The sequence below is a fragment of the Mustela lutreola genome, chromosome 12 (genome assembly GCF_030435805.1).
Source record: "Mustela lutreola isolate mMusLut2 chromosome 12, mMusLut2.pri, whole genome shotgun sequence".
Classification (NCBI taxonomy): Eukaryota; Metazoa; Chordata; class Mammalia; order Carnivora; family Mustelidae; genus Mustela; species Mustela lutreola.
Genome location: NC_081301.1, coordinates 95,286,089 through 95,308,621, shown reverse-complemented (window position 1 = coordinate 95,308,621; position 22,533 = coordinate 95,286,089). Strand labels below are relative to the sequence as shown.

At 40.4% G+C, this 22,533-nt stretch overlaps 1 protein-coding gene and 1 long non-coding RNA gene across 5 annotated transcripts in view; both read right to left on the bottom strand.

Moving 5' to 3' along the window:
- RIC1 (RIC1 homolog, RAB6A GEF complex partner 1) overlaps positions 1 to 10,456 on the bottom strand; it is a 142,391-nt gene extending 131,935 nt beyond the window's left edge. For all 4 annotated transcript variants that reach the window (XM_059141605.1, XM_059141607.1, XM_059141606.1 and 1 more), the window contains exon 1: positions 10,202 to 10,456. In XM_059141605.1, the coding sequence (XP_058997588.1) occupies positions 10,202 to 10,345 (144 nt within the window). In that variant the 5' untranslated portion in view covers positions 10,346 to 10,456. The remainder of the gene's footprint in view (positions 1 to 10,201) is intronic.
- Positions 10,457 to 15,207: 4,751 nt separating this feature from the next.
- The window catches only part of LOC131813150 (uncharacterized), a 35,545-nt gene continuing 28,219 nt past the window's right edge, over positions 15,208 to 22,533 (bottom strand). Inside the window, exons 3-5 of the long non-coding RNA XR_009346635.1 lie at positions 21,248 to 21,292; positions 20,895 to 21,013; positions 15,208 to 17,449 (exon numbers count right to left, since the gene is read on the bottom strand). This is a non-coding gene — a long non-coding RNA (uncharacterized LOC131813150). The remainder of the gene's footprint in view (positions 17,450 to 20,894; positions 21,014 to 21,247; positions 21,293 to 22,533) is intronic.

The window sequence follows — 22,533 nt, the reverse complement described above, 5'->3', positions numbered from 1 at the left end:
AGCCCGCCCTCCCTCCCTCTCTTTATCCCTCATAAATAGAATCTTAAAAAAAAAATAGTAATAAGCAAATCCAGTTATGGAATGAAGAAGTCACAGGGATAAGTACTGCATAAGTACTGCATAAAGAACATAGTCAATAGAGGCGCCTGGTTCAGTGGGTTGGGGCCTCTGCCTTCGGCTCGGGTCATGATCCCGGAGTTCTGGGATGGAGTCCTGCATCAGGCTCTCTGCTCGGCAGGGAGCCTGCTTCCTCCTCTCTCTCTCTCTCTCTGCCTGCCTCTCTGCCTACTTGTGATCTCTGTCTGTCAAATAAATAAATAAATAAATCTTTAAAAAAAAAAAAAAGGAACATAGTCAATAAGACTGTAATAGGTTATAAAGTAGCTACACTTGTGGTGAGCACAGCATAATGTATAGAGACGTTGAATCACCTTGCTGTACACCTGCAACTATGTAACACTGTCAAGGACACTCAAAAAATTTAAAAAGCCATGAGAGTAAAAAGGAGGCTGAAAAAAATTGCTGTATTTTACCAGAATTCAGTATTAACCTGAGGTGTATGTAATGATATACACATGGTAACCACCAGAGAAACTGTCAACAAAATAAATCAGAAAAATATGGCTAAGAAATCAAAGCACCTGGGCGTGTGGGTGGCTCAGGTCATGATCCCAGGGTCCTGAAACAGAGTCCTACATTGGGTTCCCTGCTCAGTGGGGAGTTGCTTCTCCCTCTACCCCACCCCACTGCTGCTGGGCAAACTTGCAAATAAACAAAATCTTTAAAGAAAGAAAAAAAGAGAAATTAAAGTAATTAAAAGAGTAACAAGTAAACAAAGGACATGAGAAATACAGAAAACAAAACACCTAAAGAGCTAATATAAACCCAACCTACCAGTAATTACATGTGAACGGACTAAACACTCCAATCAAATGGCAGAGATTACCAGACTGGGATGGGGGGTGGGGTGGGAAACAACAATAAAAGCAAGATCTAAATTAACTTTGTTCATACAAGACTTATACTTTGACTCAAAAATGTCATTAGTCTGTGAAAGTAAAAGGGCAGAAAAGGTATGTCACACAAGTGGCAACCATAAGAAAACTGTGTATTAATACACAACAAAACAGACTTTACGAAAAGAAACATTAGTGGAGAGAGAGAACGAATAATGATAAAAAGGTCAATACAAAAGGCAAATAAAGGGGTGCCTGGGTGGCTCGGTGGGTTAAAGCCTCTGCTTTCAGCTCAGATCATGATCCCAGGGTCCTGGGATCGAGCCCCGCATCGGGCTCTCTGCTCAGCAGGGAGCCTGCTTCCTCCTCTCTCTCTGCCTGCCTCTCTGCCTACTTGTGATCTCTGTCAAATAAAATCTTTAAAAAAAAAAAGGCAAATAAAACCATTATAAATGTATACAAATGTATACAAACCTAACTATGCAGCCCAAAAATATATGAAGCAAAAGCCAAGAGAATTGAAACAGAAAACAATTTAACAATAGAATTGGAGATTTCAATCTCTACTCTCAATAACTGACAGAGCTAAACTGAACATTAACAAGGATACAGAAGACTTGAAAGACCATGTCAACCAATTTAATCTACCATTTAGAGAGCACTCTGTCAATAGCAAAATATTCTTTACAAGTGCACATCAAACGTTTTCCAACACAAAGCATATGCTAATCCATAAAACAGGTCTTAATGATCTTAAAGGAATAAAATCATTCAAAATATAGTCCCAAACAATGGAATTAAGTTAGGAATCAACAACAAAGAATTTGGGAAATCTTCAAATATTTGGAAATTAAACCACATACTTGTAAAGAACCCATGAGATGATTCAATGAAATGATTAAATTTTAAAAAGGATTCCTTTTTAAAAACTGAACTGAAAATAAAATTGGTGCTTATCAAATATTTGGTACACAAGGGATTTCAAGGGCAAGGAAAATATTCTACATGATATTACAATGACAGATACAAAAAAAAAAAAAAAAAAAAACCATTGGGATCCCACTGAATCTGTAAACCACTCTGGAAATCCTGGATCTTAATAATCTGTGAATATGGGATTTATTTCCATTTACTTATATCTCTATTTTCTTTCATCAATGGTTTTATAGTTTTCAGCATACAAGTCTTTCACCTTTTAAGTTAAGTTTAATCCTAAGTATTTAATTCTTTTTGATGCTATTGTAAATTGTCTTCTTAGCTTCATCTGTGAATGTTCATTGTTATTGTATAGCTATGCAGCTGATTTCTGCATGTTGATTGTGTGCCTTGAAATTCTGCTGAATTTGTTTATCAGTTCTAACTATAAAAACTGAGGGGCACGCAGGTAGCTCAGCTGGTTGAGCATCAAACTGTTGGTTTTGAATCAGGCCATGATCTCAGGGTTGTGAGATCCGTCCCATGAAGGGTTCTGTGCTCAGCACAGAGTCCGCTTGAGATTCTCTTTCCCTCTCCCTCTGCCGTTTCCCCCAGTTGCACATGCACACTCACACTTTCTCTTCCTCTAAAATAAATAAATCTAAAAAACAAAAACAAACAAACAAACAACAAAAAAAGACACCTATGATAGTAACTTTTGGCAAGGTTGCAAAACAGCAATACACAAAAATCAATTTTGCACTTATATATGTATAACAATCTGAAAATGAAATTAACAATTACATCCCCAAGAGCACAACAAAAGAGAAATAAAATTACTTGAGAAAAAAATTAACAAAATACCTGTGCATTGAAAACTACAAAATATTGCTAAGAAAAAAATTTTTTAATCTAAATAAATGGAAAGACACTGCATAGCACATTCATAGACTGGAATATTCTATACCACTAAGATACCAATTCTCTCTACTGATCTATGTTTTTAGTGCAATCCCCTGAAAATCCTGATTTTTGTTTTATTTTTGTTTTTTGGGGGGGTTGAAATTGAAAAGATTATTCTAAAATTTATACAGCAATACAAAGGATCTAGAATACGCAAAATAATTTTGAAAGTATGACTTTTACCACCCAATTTCTGAACTTGTTATATAGAGCTACAGTGTGATGCTTGCATAGCAGACATACTGATGAATAAAAGAAAACAGAAAACTCAGAAATAATCCCTTATTGTTTGACAAAGGTGCCAATGCAATTCAGTAGGAAAGAATCTTTCCGACAAACTGTGCTAAGACAACTGGATCTATATGTTAAAAAACAAAAAACAAAAACCAAAGAAACTGAACTTCGATCTTTACAAACAAAAAAGTCAACTGAAAATGGATGACAAACCTATGTATGAGAACTCAAATTATAAAACATAAGATGCTATGTCCTTACATTGGCCAAAGGTTTTTTTTAACACATAAAAAGCATGATTCATTAAGAAAAAACAAAAACCAAAACCTAGGCTGAACCAAAATTAAGCTTCTATTCTCCAAAAGACACCACTAAGAACCTGAAAATCCAAAACCCTCACAATTCATGAAGGCAAAAACACTCCAAACAGAAAAGGGGAGGTGGGGGAAGAGGACCTGAATACATATTTCATCAAATAAGGTACACAAATTACTAATAAGCTCCTAAAAAGATACTAAACATCCTCAGTCATTAGGAAAGTACAAATTAAAGTCACACTGAGATACCACTACAAACCCACTAAATTGACTAATGAAAAAACCCCACACAGCAAGTGTTGAGAAGGAGGTGGAGAAACAGAAACTTTCGTACTTTGCTGGTAGGCTGTAAAATTCTAGCAGCACTGTGCAATAGTTTGGAGGTTTCCTAAAAAGTTAAACATCAACTTACTATATGACCCAATAGTTCCACTCCTCAGTATCTCCCCACAAGAAATGATATATACTCTTGCAAAGACATATATACAGTTGTTTGTAGCGGCATTACCCATAATGACCCCAAGAAAGAAACAACCAAATATCGATCAACTGGTAAACGTATTTTTAGGATGTGGTATAGCCACCAATGGACTAATACTCAGCTATGAAAAAGAATACCACAAAAACAGTAGCTGGGGCTGGACTGGGAGCAGAAGTTAAATGCAAATGGGCATGATACTTTTTGGGATGCTATAAATGTCCTAAAACTAGACTGTGATGATGGCTGTACAACACCATAAATGCACTAAAAATCAGTGTACATTTACAATATACTTCTTTTACATTTTATGCTATACTTTATTTATAATAAAGCTATTAGAAAATTAAACCACTACAAATTCTACTATACTATTCTATACCCATAGTAATATTCAAAATCCCATTTGTAAATTTATGTATGCTCTATTATGGATATAAGGCAAATCACTTGGGGAGACAGATTTGAGATAGCGACTCAAAATAAAGCAATTGCAATGAATTTAAAAGAAAGGTAAGATACCTTGATTCCAATCAACTGATGCTTGGTAATCAATAAAATATTTTTAATTAAGTAATTCACTTTGTGGCAAACATGAATTCTAGACTATTTTTACATACTTTTAAACTGGAAATTTATTCTAATTTGATAAATTGCATATTTAGCAATAAATACAATGCCTTAACACAGCATTTCCTACACCACCATTTTAGGGGACAGTCACTGTACTATTTAATCATATAGTGAGAAAATAATTTTTCCAATTCTTCTTCAATCTTTTTGATGTAGATAAAGAGGAAATCTGTGAGTGGTGCTAGCTTACCTCTAAACACTTCTCGTGTAACTGCTAACTGCTCCTTTTAAAAAAGGGCAAGAGCCTTTGGCAGGAACCTAGATTTTCATTACAGTGTTTCCTCATACAGTAACCCTGTATTCATCAAAGGGGTGCTAGCTTTCCATTTACTGTAAAGATAAAAATTACTTTGAAAGAGAATTTCAAGTTTAAAAGGTGGACTGGAGAAGTACTGTAAGGACAGGGCAAAAGTCATGAACGAGGCATGCGAAGAAGGACTTAAATACAAGAAACACTGCTTCCCATGATGTAAAGCACCTAGTCCACATTAAAGAATGTTTACCTGTAATATGGATCACATCAATGATGCACAAGCACCTGAAGAAGATGGGTGAAGTGTCTTTATTTAAAATGTTTATACTGCTGCTTTTCTGAGAGAGCACCCTTTCCACAGATCACTTCAATATAAACACAAACTGGGAGCCAGGAGTTCAACCGGTGGTTATAGAACTGCACGACCGTTTAAGTTTTGGTAAAGGACTCATTACCATGTAGCACTTTTCCTCCCTAGCTTACAGAGTTATAACCGGCACACAACACTGCATAGGTTTATGTACAGCATGTTGTTTGATGCACTGGTATCTTGCAAAATGATCACCACCAGAGTGTTAGCTGACTCCTGCACCCCCTGTTTATCCTTTCTTTTCCATAGTGAGAACACTGAAGATCTACTCTCTTGGCAACTTTCAAGTATATAAAACGGTATTGGGAACTAGTCTCATTATGCTGTACATTAAATCCCCCGAAATCACCTTATAGCTGAAGTTTGTACCCTTTGAACAATTCTCTTTTGGCCACACCTCCTAGCCTCTGGTGAACCACCATTCTCGTCTGTCTGTCTATGCATTTGGCTTTTTTATATTCCACAAGTGCCATCATACAGTATCTGTCTCTAATTTTACTTAACATAATGCCCTCAAGGTCCATCCAAGTTGCTGCAATTGGAAAGCTACCCTTATTTCTTGTGGCTGAAGAATATTCCATTGTGAATATATACCAAAATCTTCTTTATCTATTCGTCCACTGACACTTAGGTTGTTTCCCTATCTTGGCTACTGTGAATAACATGTACTACTCTTTTCTAATATAACTGAACTGTATATACACATATACTTTTCTAATATAACTGAATAAAAAATACTTAATTCACTTTCATTTAAATAACCCTCTCTAAAATAACTTTTTCTGACTTTAACTTGTAATTTAATACTACCATGTTTATTTTTATTACATGTCAACATTTAAAAACCTTCCATTTATTAAATCTTTTAAAAAATTCTGTGCTATGCATAGGATACCCTAAATTATTTTTAAAATATTTATTAAGCATATGCTTTTGTACAAGGCATTATGATGGGTAGTATGAAAGATCATTTCTGCCCTCCAGAAACTTAAAATCTAACTGGAGAATTAAATCATGTGTGCAAAACTTACAATACAAAGATTAGTTCATCAAAAAAATGAACTTTTCTGGTTATGGTAAATAATGACTCAGAGAAAGCAGGATTTCAACAGCAGCTAAAGGATGGCTGATATTCTGATAGGCAGAGATGGGGCAAGTGAGCATCCCAAGAGGGGAGCGTGTCTGACAGCAAACTAAGGAGTTTGAACTTCATTCTTTAACCAATAATAAACCCTAAAAGACTTCCAAGCGGTGAGTTCACACAGAAGGCTCTCTGGAGGCAGTCCACAATAGAACAGAACTGAGAAAGTAAGAAATGGGAGACTGGGAAAATCTAGGTACAAACTGAATGACCTTCCTGAGGTCCACAGGTAACCATATACTTAATCCTACAATGTGGCTGCTTTGAACATCTATTTCATAGTTCTCTATTACTAGCATACACCAACAAGGACATAAGTTACTAGTTAGGTTTACTCAACGAGACATAATTAATTTCATAAACTCAGTAATTATTTGCATATTTCAGCTCTTTATTAGCAACCTTCGCAGTGATAACTCACAAAATTCTCATTGATTATCAATACACTAACATCTTTGAATAAAGTGTTTTGTTACGTTTTACACGCCCCTTCATCCCTTTCATACATCGCCTATTTATGCAATCTTCCATAGAAGATGTTCAAAAATACTTCTAAGGGTAATTTATATATATGAAATTATGACCTGAAAATGGAGATAAGACTAATTTAGAATTACAGCATTCTAAGGTATCATTTTGTGGTTCACATACGTGGACTTTAATATTTATACTTCAACAGTATATTAGAAAAATAATTCTGGGCTCCCTAGTATGTACAAAACACAATCTCCCACAACACCCATAAATGGGTTAGTCATAAATCATAACATGATATAAACAGCAACTTCAGTCCCAAAGCTGAAACTAGTCCTTTCACAATATGCTTAGCAGAAATAATGGTCAACTGCTCCGTCAATTAAGTCATACCTTTACCACCCCAACCTAACATATATGTGCTCAACCATTTTTTAAGCATCCTTTTTTGGATTCCAGAATATATGGATGATCCCTGTTGTAAACTCCTAAGCAATTTTTAGAACTTCTAAGTAGAATCACAAATTAGAGAAAACAAATTTACATCAACATATTACAATGAAAACGAGTTACACCTTCACACTAAAAATGCTTCTCTCTCTCCCACTCCCCCTGCCTATGTTCCCTTTCTCGCTCTGTCAAATAAATAAATAAAATCCTAAAAAAAATTTTTTCACTAAAAAGACCATAAAATGTACACAAGTATTTCTTAGAGATTTTACTGTAATGTTTTTATAATCTCATGACTAATCAACATTTTAAACATAACAACTCTTTTGGACATTTGAAAAAAAAACCAGATTAGACTATTAAATGCACATTTTCTCTTTTTAAAAATTCATCCCCAAGCGACTTTAACTTACTGAAAGACCCAACAAAATTTCAAATAAGCAAATCCTATTGTATCTTCACCTCTTCATGCAAGTCTCTCCTTGTCTCCAAAAGTCCTCATAGCAGTTTTTAAGACCTCAACTCCATAAAAACCCTTCTTTAGATCTTCCATGTTCACTTTATTCTATAAAATTACCTGTATGTATAATCTCTCTCCAAAAGCAAAGCTTTCATCTTCCCAGGTGAACATTTTAAACCAATTCACTCTACTGCACAGCAACTGATAGCTCCTCTATTTAGCTAGAGTTGTTTTCATCTTTAAAAGAAGTTTCCTAACTGAAATTGATTTTACCTTAGTTTCAGTAAGGTTAGAAATTAAAACGAAACCCAAAAAACCCTGAGTGAAAAAAAATCTCTTCAAGTAGAAGAGGTTCAAAGCTGGAATCCGTCACCTGTTTCTCATCACCCCAGCTATATAATCACGGACCTTAAAATCATCTGATCCAATCTTTTTTTTTTTTTTTAAGATTTTATTTATTTATTTCTGAGAGAGAGAGAGAGAGCAGGTGCGAGCACACAATCAGGCAGAGTGGCAGGCAGAGACAGAGAGAGAAGCAGGCTCCATGCTAAGCAAGGAGCCCAATGTGGGACAAGGAGCCTGATGCAGCACTCAATCCCAGGATCCTGGGATCATGACCTGAGCTGAAGGCAGCGGCTTAACTGACTGAGCCACCAAGGTGTCCCTAAAATCATCTGATCCAATCTTCATTTTTAAAGTGATGAAGCGGATGCCAGAGATCAAGGTTAACCATAAAGTCTACAGTAACATGCAGCCTCCCCTAAGGTATACCTGCATTTCATTTAACCTGATACTTGTGAGCCCAGAGTCCCTAGACCTAACTGCACATTGTGTCTTAATGGTAATGATCCTAGGACTTCCGTAGAAAGTAGGTATCTATAGGTGTAGGATGAAAGCTTAAAGTAGTTGTTTTAAATTGCATGACTGCCTAACTTACATAGTATCCAACTGCAAAAGCAAAAATCATTTTTAATAAAATATCCCTAAGAAAGCTGAGGTATATTTTTGTTTTTTTTAAAGAACAATGAAGTAACCTACAGGCCTCTGGCCTATTCATCCTTCATACCAAGTTAGTTCTGCCTAAACTTAAATTAGGTCCACCTTTTTAGAGATAGTAAAATTTCAGGCTGTTATATTAGAGTATAAATTCATACTAAATTTAGAATACAACTTAACACTGAAGTTCTAATTACTATTTCTGCATGCTACTTTAAAGATAATAGTTATATATGCCCAAAGAAATAAACTACCCAACGTAAATAAGCTACACAACGTAAATGAATTAGTATCTCATTTAAAAACCAAATGATATACAATATGCATAGTCAAAAACGAAATCAAGCACCAGACTGAACGGTCACACTCCTGGTTATGTAACAACCTCTTTTGTCTTGATACATATTTAAAAATTAAATCGGCCCAAACTTAATGGCAGTTTGATGTACAGCCTATGACGGCCACATAAAAAGATACCAGAAATATCTAAATCCCATCATCACTTCTACCAGGGCTGTGTGTGAGAACAGTCAAGGGCTTTATGTAAGGATTCAAATGGTCAGTACAGACAGTTGAGGGTTTTCACTAATTTAACTCAAGCCAGTAAAGCCCGTGTGCCACACAGATGTAATAAAGCCAAGGTCACAACCTATTTCCACGCGGACAAGTTAGCTATCAAAAGGGAAAACTTCACTCTGACGTCGGTTAGTACCGCCTTCTTCGGGGAGGGGGAAAAAAAAAAAGAACTTTAATTCTGTCGCTTTTATAGACTGACCTAGAGCCGCGTCCACGGGAAATGGAGAGTGTCCCATTCACCACTGGTTTCTGAAGCCTCCCCCCGCCCTGATCTACTCGGTAATTAGATACACGAACGAAACAGCAGGACTCGCAGAAAGCCAGCACAGAACTCCGTTTCATGCTTTTCCCCAGTCCGATGATTTCCAGGTGTTAAACACCCGGGTGCAGCGCGGCCAGATCGGAGTTCAACGCCAGCTCCTCCGAAGCCCCCCGGAATTCTCCGACGCAGAGTGCAAGAGCAGCAGAGAAGGGCACTAGCCGGAGAGCGGGCAGATGTTTGGGGGTGAAGCGAGGAGCAGGACAGGCAGACCCTTCGTCAAACCGCAGATCCTGGCCGCGGCTGCTGGAGTAAGTTCTCGCAGGCCTGGGACGTCTGCACTGCGCGAAGCCCGACAGGCTCTCCGCAACTCCCGAACCACAGCCTGCGGACTCCCAGCTCCCAGCTCTCTATTTGCGGAAAGTTTAAACAAATTCGCTCCTCGGGGAATGGGGGAAGGGAGCGGAGGGCAAGTCCGGGCTCGGCCGAGGGAGCGCGCGAGGAGTGCGCGGTGCGCGGCCGCCGCTCCGGCGCGGGGAGGCGCACGGCTGCTCGGCGGCCGCCGCCTCTGCCCGCGAGCCCCGGCCGAACCGGGACGCAGCCGCGAGGAGCCGCGGGTCCGGCGCCGAGGGGCAAGGGCGCGGGACTCCGGGTGGAAGTTAAGGGCGGGACCGCGCCGGGGCGCCGCGGAGGGAGCGGCGCGAGGCGGCGGGCGGCTCTACTTACTCGGCTGTACCAGATGCTGAGGCGGACCGGGGCCAGCACGGCGAAGAAAGTCCTCTGGGGGTCGGACTGAACGTGGAAGGGCGCCTCGGCCGGGGTGCCCAGAGGGCACAGCAGCCTCTTGGGCCAGCCGCTCAGGAAATACATGGCCCGCGCGGAGCCGCCGACGCCGCGGCGCCCGGCGGCCCCCGGCCCCGTCCGTCACACTCAGCGGCCCGGGGCCGGACGCCCGCCTCCCACACCGCCACCGGCCGACTCGGCGGCGTCGGCAGCGGCAGCTCGGGGCATCTGCCCGCGGGCCGGGCCGGGCCGGGCCGGGCCGGGCCGACGCGAAGCTGAGCGACGAAGGAACCCTCGGGCTGACGGGGCCCACTGTGGGGGAGGCAGGGGGAGGAAGAGTCGGGATGGAGAGGGGGCGGGAGGAGCGCGGAGGCCCGCCCCGGCCCGGCCCCACCCCTTCCTCGGGCCGCACGGGCGTCACCACGCCGCGCCGCGTGGGTCGGGCCGGGGAGGGCTGTCGCGCGCACGCGCATAGGCGGCTTCTCCCCTCCCCCTCGCTCTGCTTTCGGAAGCTCCGCCCCAATCTTCAAGAGCGGCCGCCACGCTGCGTCAGTACGCAAGCGCTTTTGCCCCCTTCTGGCCCCTTTGAGCCTCCCACTTACAATCTGGAATATTTTGTTTGGGCCGGGTGGGCGGGGCAGCAGCCCGAGACCCACAGGAAAGGGGGCGGAACTGGGCGAGACGCCGCTGCGGGGTGACTGGGCCCGCGGAGCACGCCTCCTGCCAGGCCTAGCCAAATCTGACTTCCTTTCGCGGATTGGTGAGGCCCGTGGGGCAGGGGGTGGGGGGGTTGCGCCCCGATCAAGTCACGTGACTTTCCCTTCCGCCCCACGCCTCCACCTCCACCCAGGTGCTGGGTGGTGGGTCCTGGGCCCCGTGAACCTCCGCTGGGTGTCGAGATCCGCAGTGAAAGCTCGCGATAGAGTTCCTGCCCTCATGGAGTTTACAGCCCAGAGGGGGACTTTATTTAATCCGTGAATAAACCTCCTACCATGAACGTGTCTCAGACTTTGCCTTCATGTTTCCAAATCTAGTGTGTAATTTTTGAATTCAGTTTGTAGTCATCTGTGCCTTTGCCAACCACAACGTTAGACAAGGCAAGGCTCTCTCTTTTTTGCACCCTTAGTAGAGTATATGTTGCAAAAGACTTGGACATAATTTCTGAGCTGGAACGGACTTTAGAGTCTCTGTAGTTGGTTGTTTGACTTCTGGACCCCAGGGATCACCTTAACAACTGTTTAAGTATTGACCCAGCGATTACCTTTGGATAGGAGGACGGTGTGAATGGGGATGGAGTGGGGGGGGGGTGCCTAGAATAAAAAGCTTGCTTCTCATTGTCCGTTCTTTTTATTCAGCTTGCATTTTTCCACATTTTTTAAAACTAAAAAATAGTTGAATTAACCTAGGTTTAAAGCAAATGTTACATTAAAAAGTAGCCACATAGCAGGGGAAGAAACAAAGTAACCTAATACGTATCAGATGTAGCGTTGCAGCTGGTACTCATAACAAAGAATGTAACTTAATTTTTTTAAACATTCACTGCATTCCCCAGAAGGTGATCAAAGAACCCAGGATTCCTCAAATCAAAGCTGAAACTGCCTCACCTCTCACTGGCCTCTTGTGGTCAGCCTGTGTCTCCTTCCTGGTTTTTTTTTTTTTTTTTGCCAACATGCAACAGAGCAGCCTGGCACACACTTAGAATAGTAAACTCTGAAAATATGTGTCAAATAAAAATTGGAAGGAAAACCCTGATCCAGCTGAAGTACACCATCAGACAAATAAAGAGACCCTGGGAGGTTTCTTGACTTAAAAAATAAAACTGTAGAACAACAGTGTTGCATCATACTTTTATCTGACTTACTCAGATCCAGCTATGCTCTTGGCAGAAAGAGAAAGTGAATCAGTTACAGTGCAGCAATTCCTCTGGCCATTTTACTGAGAATGTATTTGTCCCAGCTCCCTTTCAGAGAGACTTTGTGCTCGTGTGCCTTCTGAGAGCATCTTACTGCACACATGTGTAATATAAGGAACTTACAAGTAATTTTTTTTTTTTTTGCACTCAGTTTTAATTTTACTTGCTGAGGTTATTTAGTTAGTTAGTTAGTTGGGGGGGGGGGGGAGAATCTTAAGCACGCTCCACACCCAGCGCAGAGCCTGAAGTGTGGCTCCATCTCACAACCCTGAAATTATGACCTGAGCCGAAATCAAGAGCTGGACTCTTAACTGACTGAGCCACCCAGGTGGCCCTACTTGCTGCCTTTAGAATCTAATTCCCTTGCTACATCTTGTGGCACTTAAGGTTTACAAAGTATTTTCAAATATATGACTTGATTTCGTTCCACAGTAAATCTTCAATGAGGATAGTATTCGTGTGATATTTATTCTCATTTTTTTTTTATTTTCAGCATAACAGTATTCCTTGTTTTTGCACCACACCCAGTGCTCCATGCAATCCGTGCCCTCTCTAATACCCACCACCTGGTTCCCCCAAACCCCCCCCCCGCGCTTCAAACCCCTCAGATTGTTTTTCAGAGTCCATAGTCTCTCATGGTTCACCTCCCCTTCCAATTTCCAACTCCCTTCTCCTCTCTAACTCCCCTTGTCCTCCATGCTATTTGTTATGCTCCACAAATAAGTGAAACCATATGATAATTGACTCTCTCTACTTGACTTATTTCACTCAGCAAGCAGGACCAGTGTAGTGGAGGAGCCTGAAAAGAAGTGCTCCTTTCTGCAGAGCCCCTCGTCTTGAGACTTGATTGAATTGAACTCTGCTAGCGGCTGGAGGCAGTGAGGGGCTAGGGGGTGGGCTCAGTGCCATATTTGATTCTCCTCAAGCCCTTACTTAAGAGTTCCTTATTGTGGTAGAAACCTTATGAACTGACTTTTCCAGCTTTCAAATATCCTAGTCTAACCTTACTTTGTAAAATACACTAGCAATTCTATGCCCTCGATCTTCCTTCTTCTTCTATTCCAGCACCATAACTCCAGCGAAACTTTACAGAACTCTAGTCTAAGCTAAGACTAAGTTGGCCAATAAAAACTTAACAGGTATGTGTTTTCAAATGAACAGACTTTTGTACAAGAAATAACGTTGATAAGGATGCACAGAAACAGAAGTACATTTATAAACTGTTGATGGGAGTATAATTTGGTGCAGTTTTTCTAAAGTGTAGTTGGAATTACATTTAAAAATGGAGAGATCTTTAAGCATACATACCCCTGGCTCCAACTATTTCTAGCCAATGATTATTTTCTAAGGAAACAAACACTGGTATGTAGAGTTCAGCTTTAAGAATGTACCCCACAGAGGTGCCTGGATGGTTCAGCTGGTTAAGTGTCCAACTTTTGATTTCAGCTCAGGTCATGATCTGAGCTGAGTCGTGAGTTTGAGCTCTGGATCCATTTCTACACTGGGCATGGAGCCTGCTTAAGATTCTTTCTCTCCTTCTCCCTCTCTGCCCTTCCCCTCATTCCCCCCCACCCAGCCTCACCTGTGCACTCTCTTAACTGCGTTCTCTCTTAATAAAAAAAAAGAATGTGTCCCACAAAGGTGTCACTAAAAGAAAATAATCTAAATGTCCCCAAAAGGACAGTAATTATAGCACTTTCTTAGAATGGAATATTTTATAGAAGTAAAAAATTATGTTGGAGAAGAATATTTAATCATAGAGAAGTATATTTACAATATATTATTAAGTAATGAAAGCAAATTAAAGACGAAACGTAAAATATCGTTTCATGGGGGAAAAAAAGTGTATGTGTGCCCAGGGAAAAAAAATGGAAGACAAGCACTAGTATATTATTTACCCCTGATATGGGTGCTGTTTATGTTCTCTTTGGGGCTTTTTTGTATTTTCTACATTGTCTATCATGAACTCACATTACTTTTGTAATGAGGAAAAAAGTTATGTGAAACAGAATTAAACTGATAACGATTGATAAAGTCCCACTTGTCCGGCTTTCAGTGGGGCCCACAGTGCTGGCAGATCAAAGGGAGTAATGCCATAACGTGGAGTTTCAGGCGTGGTCCCAAGACTAGTCAGAGGAGGATTACGAGGAAAGGCTCTGTGGACTTCACACATTCACAGACTTTTGACAATGGCACAAAACCAGCACAGGATTTGGGTCACGAATGCACCACTCTGGATGTCTGGGGACCTACGTAAGAGACTATGAAAATATTCACTGACGATGATGTGCTTCAGTTTATGCCTCTTTAATACACTTTTAACATTCATCTTTATTACACTCTCAAAATATGCAATTGCTACATTTGCTTCTGGGCTGGACTCTTTGAGTATCACTTATCCTGCTTGGAAGATGGGTGATGAATATCTGAGCACAAATGATTTGATGTCTGAGTCTTGCTTTGGAGTAAGGAGCCTGGGGGTGAGTAAGAGAAGGAGTTCTTTATGAAAAAGGTTGGGCCATGAGTAGATCATCTTGGAAGGTAAGTGATGGGTACTTGGGAATTCACTGTGTTACTTGCTCTCCTTTTCTGTATGGTTGAAATTTAAATATAAAGATTTAAATTAAAAAGAGCATCTACTAGGTATTTACCCCAAAGATACAAATGTAGTGATCCAAAGGAGCACCTGAATCCCAATGTTTATAGCAGCAGTGTCCACAATAGCCAGATGTCTCTCGACAGATGAATGGCTAAAGAACATGGGGTACTACTCAGCCATCAAAAAATGAAATCTTGGGGCGCCTGGGTGGCTCAGTGGATTAAGCCGCTGCCTTCGGCTCAGGTCATGATCTCAGGGTCCTGGGATCGAGCCCCGCATCGGGCTCTTTGCTCAGCGGGAGCCTGCTTCTCTCTCTCTCTCTCTCTGCCTGACTCTCCGCCTACTTGTGATCTCTCTCTCTGTCAAATAAATAAATAAATAAAATCTTTAAAAAAAAAAATCTTAAAATAAATAAAAAAAAAAAGAAATCTTGCCATTTGTAAGGATGTGGATGGAGCTAGAGGGTATTATGTTAAGCAAAATAAGTCAATCAGAGAATGATAATTATCATATGACCTCACTTATATGTGGAATTTAAGAAACAAAACAAAGGATCATTTGTTTGAAAAAACAAAACCGGATGAAATCAGAAAGGTAGAAAAACCATGAGAAACTCTTAATCATAAGAAACAAACTGAGAGATTTTGGGGGTGTGGTGCATGGGGGGATGGGGTAACTGGATAATGAACATCAGGGAGGGCACATGATGTGATGAGCACCGGGTATTTTATAAGACCAATGAGTTGTTAGTTTCTACCTCTGAAACTAATAATACACTACTATATGTTAATTAACTGAATTTAAATTAAAAATATTTAAAATAAATAAATAGCTTTAAAAAAAGAAAAAGAGCATCTCAGTAACTTGAGTCACATATAACCAACCAATCTGCCTTGTTCCAAATCTTCCCAACAGTATGAAATATGACTTGGAATCACTTAATTAACCATAGGGTTATTAATGGAACTTCGTGGTTGTAAACAAGATTCTGGGCTGGAGATGAGAAAGCCTATTGTTCATGATCAAGCAAAATGGAAAAAGAGTTACTCTTCCTTCCCTTCACTTTGGTCTTCTTAGAAACTAAAAAAATGTTGGAAACAGACCTAAATTTCACTCAAATTCACCAACAGTAACAATAATTCTGTTTGACTATGTCTCAACCAGTTTTCCAGTATTAAAAAATGCCGTACCTGAATTTTCTGTGTGCATGTTTTACTAAAATAGCAGGAGGAGTTGGAGAGAGAAATTGCTTAACTCCATAGGATGACATAATAAGAGAGTTCACCATAATTCTAATTAGATCTCTCCCCACACCTCTCTTTCTCTTTCCTCCTCCTCCCTATGTATTCAGACAAACATGTCTTCACTAGTCTGGACAAAAATTCACAGTTTATTGTGTTATTCCTTTATATCTCAGGTTTATCAGTGAGCTTGAGTCAAATTTAATACCCACTTAAAAAAACCCATTCCAGTATCTAGTAATTTTTACTTCTGTCCTATTCTCATCCATTGCTATGTTGTCACTAGGTTTAACCTGACAACTTCAAGAATTATAAACCCCAAGTGAATACAGATTAGCAGTTTCCATGAAAATGTTTTATCAAACCAAACCTTAACATTAACTGTATAACATCACTGTTTTATAGCAATCCAAAATGTTATAAAAGGGCAGCACTGCCCTAATTATCTTGTAGTATGGTTTATATTCTTTTTTTTTCACTTAAAAATATTTTTTATTTTATTTTCAGTTTGGTTTATATTCTTTAATTGTGGTAAACACCTAACATAAAATCTACCACCTTAACCATTTCTAAGCGATCAGTTCACTATCTTAAATACATTCATAATTGTGAAACACGTCACCAGAACTTTTTTATCTTGCAAAACTGAAACTGTATTCATTAAACAATAACTTCTCTTTTCCCCCTTCCACTTACAAACACCATTCTACTTTCTGTTTCTGTGGGAAAAAAAATTTTTTTTTTTTACTACTTCAGATTCCTCACATAGGTGGAATTGTAGGGTACTTGTCCTTCCATCACTGACTTATTTCACTGAGCGTGATGTCTTCAAGGTGCATCCGTGTTGTAGCCTGTGACAAGATTTCCTTCCCTTTTAAAGCTGAATAATATCCCCTTGTGTCTGTGTGTGTATATACATACCACATTTTGTTTACCCATTTATCCATTGGTGGGCAATTGGGTTGCTTCTACATGTTGTCTCTTGTGAAAAATCTGCTGTGAACTTTGTTCAAGTAGCTGCTTTCAACATAGACCCAGAAGTGGAATTGCTGCATGCATTTCTATTTTTAATGTTTTAGGAACCTCCATGTGGTTTTCCATGGAGGCTGTGCCGTTTCACCATCCTGCCAACAGTGCACAAGGTTTCCAACGTCTCCACATCCTCACCAGCGCTTGATATTTTTCATTTTTATAAGAGCATCCGTCTTCGCGGGTGTGAAATGACAGCTTGTTGTGGTTTTGATTTGCATTTCTCTGATGGTGAGGGATACTGAACAACTTTTCACATACTTGCTGGCCACCTGCATGTGATCTTTGAAGAAATGTTGTTACTGCCTTTGACATTATGACATGTCAGCAGGTCTGCACTTAAAGATGTGTTCTTGAGCTTCCAAGGTGCAGAGGATGTAATTTCAGTCCCAACGCAGTTAATCCTTATGCTGGAAGAATGACAAAACTTTTACGAGGGTGAGAGCAGAGTCCGAATAGGTTTTAAATAGTAAATAGTCCAGTTTCTAGACTCAACAGGAATATATTTTTTAAAGAATTTTTTATTCATTTGAGAAAGAGAGAGAGCGTGCACATGAGTGAGAGCCTGAGCACGGGGGAGGGGCAAAGGGAGAAGCCGACTCCCAGCAGAGCCGCGCTTGGAGGCGCCCCCCTTCCCCCCGCCCATCCCAGGACCAGGGGATCATGACCTGAGCCAAAACCAGATGCTTAACTAGCTGAGCCCCCAGCCAGGTGTCCCTAGGCTGCATGTTTTAAAAAGAAGGTCTAGAGGGACAGCCATCAAGATATTGGTAATCATCATCTATAGAAAGTATAATTACAAATGGCTTCTACTTTCTTTTTTATTGTTAGCATGCCCAAAGTTTTTCTTCTATCACCGGAAGAAAAAAATCAATGTTGTTGTTTTTTAAGTATGCTAATTTGTTACTGAGGAGCTGAGTTTTCACCAAGTGTGGTCTGCTAAGTCACCGGTATCGAAATTACCCAAAGACACATTTAAAAGGCAGATTCCTTAGCCAGGTCCTAAGCCAGGAGTTAGCATTTTTAACAAACATCCCAGTGATTCTCATCCTTACTAATAAGGTTGATAAAGAGTTGATGAGTAAAATAGTGGAAGTGCCCCTGTTGATACTCTCTGCGCATGCGCTAGAATCTCTGCTCAGTGGTCCTATCAGCACTCAGACAAGTCAGAAGGTGCCCTGCATTCCTACTTAATGTGATCGGGATCCCTTCTCTGGCAAACCTGAATGATCCTGATCTCCTGATGAGAGAGCTATCTGAAGGATGCAAAACGCTGATGAACCGGATGAGACGGAAGTGGTTCGTGTGACCTGAGGTCATTCAATAGCAACTTTTGTGGGTGAGTTAAGCCCATCATACTAATGGACTGCCTGGCAACCCCATGAATTTCACGCTGCACTGTGGGTCCTCGCAGCTCCACTTAACTGTTCCCCATCCGTAGAATGAAGATGATAATACCTATCTAATCAGATTCCACTTTTTTTTTTTAGGATTTTATTTTTTTAAGTAATCTCGACACACAGTGTGGGGTTCAAACCTACAACCCCGAGGTTAAGAGTCACAAGCTTTACCTACTGAGACAGCCAGACACCCTAGATTGTCACTTTTTTTTTTTTTTTTTTTTTTAGTGCTAGAAACCAAGAGCTCAGAGTACTTCATGCCTTAGACACAAAGACCTTCCTAATGGTTGGTGCTTTTTCACAAATGATGGTAGTAACTAGCATTCATCCAGCCCTTATTGTGTGCTAGAGACTGCTCTAAGCACTCTGCATTAATTTTTATCCTCTTAATAATCATATGTGGCAGATATTATCCCTACTTTACAGATGAAGAAACTGGGGTTTATAGGCCGAAGGTTCACAGACATAGGAAGTGGTGAAGTCCAAACTTGAGCCCAGAAACCCAACGTTTATATCCTCACTAACTAAATATACATAATAATTTATGTCAGGGCTGACTTATTGATTAAATTTTTTAATTCCTAAGAATATTTGTTTCTTACCCAGCTCTTCATGAAAAAAAAAAAAAATTACTCCGCTAAGAAAATGAATGAGATCAGTATTTTCACATTCACCTGGAGGATAACATCTTTTGTAGCTTAAGCAAAAACAAAGACAATAATTTATCCAAAGGGTCATGTGAATTCCTGGAAATAAACAGTGCAAGGAAGAGAGAGAAGGAATTACATTACCCAATTATGATGTCAGGGGCAATAAATTAATCAGGAATTAACCTTTTAATAATTGGATGGTATTAACAACATTAACCCACCCCCCTCATTCAATATATGATTCACCAAAGGAAGACTCTCTCCCTACCCAAGTGACTTCCTAAAAATACCCAAGGTAACGCTGCAGGCTCTGACTTTCTTCCAAAGGTCCCTAGGGTTTGACTGTTTCCTTGCCTTCAGCTGCACCTCCTGTTGCTTCCCAGCATAAGAGGATCTTCTTCTGCTGGACTCTGAGAAGGGGACACAGTGCCCCAATTTCTCCCTTCTACCTACACTTTCCCAGCCCTAAACAAGCTCATTGTTCTCAGAAGTTGTCTCACGATTCCTCTATAACAAAGAAAAAATGGCAAGAATGTTTTTACCTTAACCAGGTAAGGGGAAGCACCTTGGTATAGACCAGCCTAATATGTGGATTTGAAAAGGAAGTTGGCCATTGTCTGTCCTTATTTTGCCATGACTTCCCATGTTATGGTAGCTTAAAAAAAAGTTTATTTGTTAATGTCTGTTGAAAGGCAATGAGGGGTTACTCAGCTCTGTAGCCCAGATCTCTGTTGAAAACACAATTTGGCTAAAATGTGGCAAACATATTGGGATGTTTCAAGACTCAAGGGCTGGGGAGTGGGTGCTAAAATTCTCTAAAGATTACCTCAAAATACCCTATTTTTGCTCATACGGTTCCCTCTTGTGGCTAAAGTACTCACTAGAAGAAATACTCATGAAAGGTTTTATCATCCTCTATTTTTAAAAAATTCCATTATTGAAGTATAGTTGATATACAATGTTATATTAGTTTCAGGGGTACAACATAGTGATTCAACATTTCTGTACATTGCACTATGTTCCCTATCATAAGTGTAATCACCATCTGTTACCATACAATGTTATTACAATATTGGCTATCATCTTTATCCCTTTAATCTACAGATTTTATAAAAATAATGGGTATTTCATGGGGCACCTGGGTAGCTCAGTGGGTTAAGCCTCTGCCTTTGGCTCAGGTCATAATCTCAGGGTCCCAGGATCCAGCCCCGCAGGGAGCCTGCTTGCCTGCCTCTCTTCCTACTTGCCATCTCTCTCTCTGTGTGTCAGATAGCTAAATAAATAAAATCTTTTAAAAAAATAATGGGCATTTCTAAGTTTCTTCATCATGAAAGCATTAATAACAATACCCCCAATCAAAAGTTTCAAAACACGCTTATTCAGACAATTCCACCAGCATATAATAATTTTTAAAGTTGTCCAGTTCCAGGCAAAACTCCATGAATGCAGATGTGAAGTTGAGTATATGAAATCAAAAACAATCAAAGAATTAAAGACATAAAAAAATTAAATTTTGAACACAACAGTTAACACTTGATATTGCCATTAACCTTAACAAAGCAAGAGTTTCCCATGCTTATGTTAGTCCCTGAAAATGTATTTAAGTACCACGAGAAGTCCAGTTTATCAACAAAAAGCATAGAGTCACAAGTAAAAGAACTATCCTGTAAGTGTAGTAAAGTTGGTAAAAGACCTAATTTAATATGAAACAGTATATAGCGTTATTATAGTCAGGCCATATGTTACCTGTAAGTTATACCTCCTCTGAAATTATATCTGTACTTTTTCCTCTTCCATTTACTTACAATTACGTCCTCAGGGTTCCATGGAGAACATGTTGACATTTCTATCTTGTTTTATTATTCCAGTTATTAATAATTGCATTTCTTGGGTTCTCTTACTTTTCATGAAAATTCGGAGAAATCTAAGTTAAAAAAGGACAGAGAAAAAGGAAACTTCTGAAAGAATTCCACCCAACCAAGCAGTCAAGTAACCACCAGGGAGTCCAGATTCAATAACCCTCCAAAACCTTTCTCTCCTGTCTCACAGGCACCATCACCTTCGAGAACAGGGAACCACCTGTGAGGAGCTTCCCCACAGTACCCCCCCAGCAATGCAGCATCTCTTCTGACTGAGTTCTCTTCCTTCATAGACTCACCCTCCTTTACTCTTTAGCTTCATCTTGGTTCCCCTGGAGGCTGACCTGAAACAAGAACACACATACAGTTTATTTTGGGGGTGACGTGAGGCAGTGTCTGCAGGGCCAGTAAGACGAGGTGGGAAGACAGCCAACAAAGGGGTGTTTTCAAGCCTGGTTAGCGCGATGGGTAATAGGTGCTTAGTCCCTCTGAGGAATTCTGGGAGCCAGTGTAAAACCCATGTCTCTGAGTTACTCTCCCTGAGAACTGAGGGAGCTCAGATTTATACAGTAACTCTGATCAGTCATTCATGGGGGACTGCTCCCGGGAGGTATTGAATCTTTACATACGCAGCTTCCGTGCCCACAACTGGACTTCCAGCCACTAGAAAAAGCCATTGCAAGGTGGTGCACCAAGGAGACCCCGTCAGGGACCAACAGTATCTGCTTCACTGGTGTCTGAGATTCTAATCTAGTATCCCGAAACCCATGATCAAAAGCCAGGGCTCACAGAACTGGGAAAAAGATCAAAGACTCTGGGGACAGACTGATTGGTTTCAAAATCGGGGTTCTTAACCCCTCTAGCTTTCAAAACTCCACAGAGGATTGTTGTGGGATTGAAGTGTGTCATTCATGTAAAAGCCCCCAATGTTGTGATCAGCACATAGTACCTCTTCCCCAAAATGCTAGTTATGAACATTTTTATTAACCCCTGATCTCCTCACAGACACCTAAAGTCAGACATGACCTGAAAATATTCTGCTTGACCATGTTGCCCAGAAGTCTCCATCTTGATGCTGCCATGGCATTTATGTTGGCATCAGTGAGCAGAACTGACAGAATTTCTGGGTTTCAGTCCAACTACTGTAGTCTTGAAGACATGGCCAGACAGAGCCCTGAATTCTCACCAGAGCGAAGAGAGGGTTGTTTCAAGATGAACTGGTCTCAAAAGGTCACCAAAGAGTAGATAGACATGGCCCGCCAGCAAGCAAGGGACGGGTTCTGGAACAGGCCCACTATGTGGTCCACTTTACCCCCCTCCACACTATTTTCCTACCCAGCCACTCAGACAGTCTTTAATTTTTTTCAATGTTTATGAGAAAAAGTAGGGAGGAAAGGGCTAGTACTTCTTATTCTCCATAACAAGTTCCAACACAAAAACATAACTGCCCTTTCAATAAGCAAGTATTTTTGGAATTCCTCAGTTCAAATGAAATTACATGGTTCACATTGCTCAAAGCATTTTTTTTTTCCCAACTGTTTTTCCTCCCCAGTCAGCGAAGACCAGACTTTTGGAAAAGCTAAAA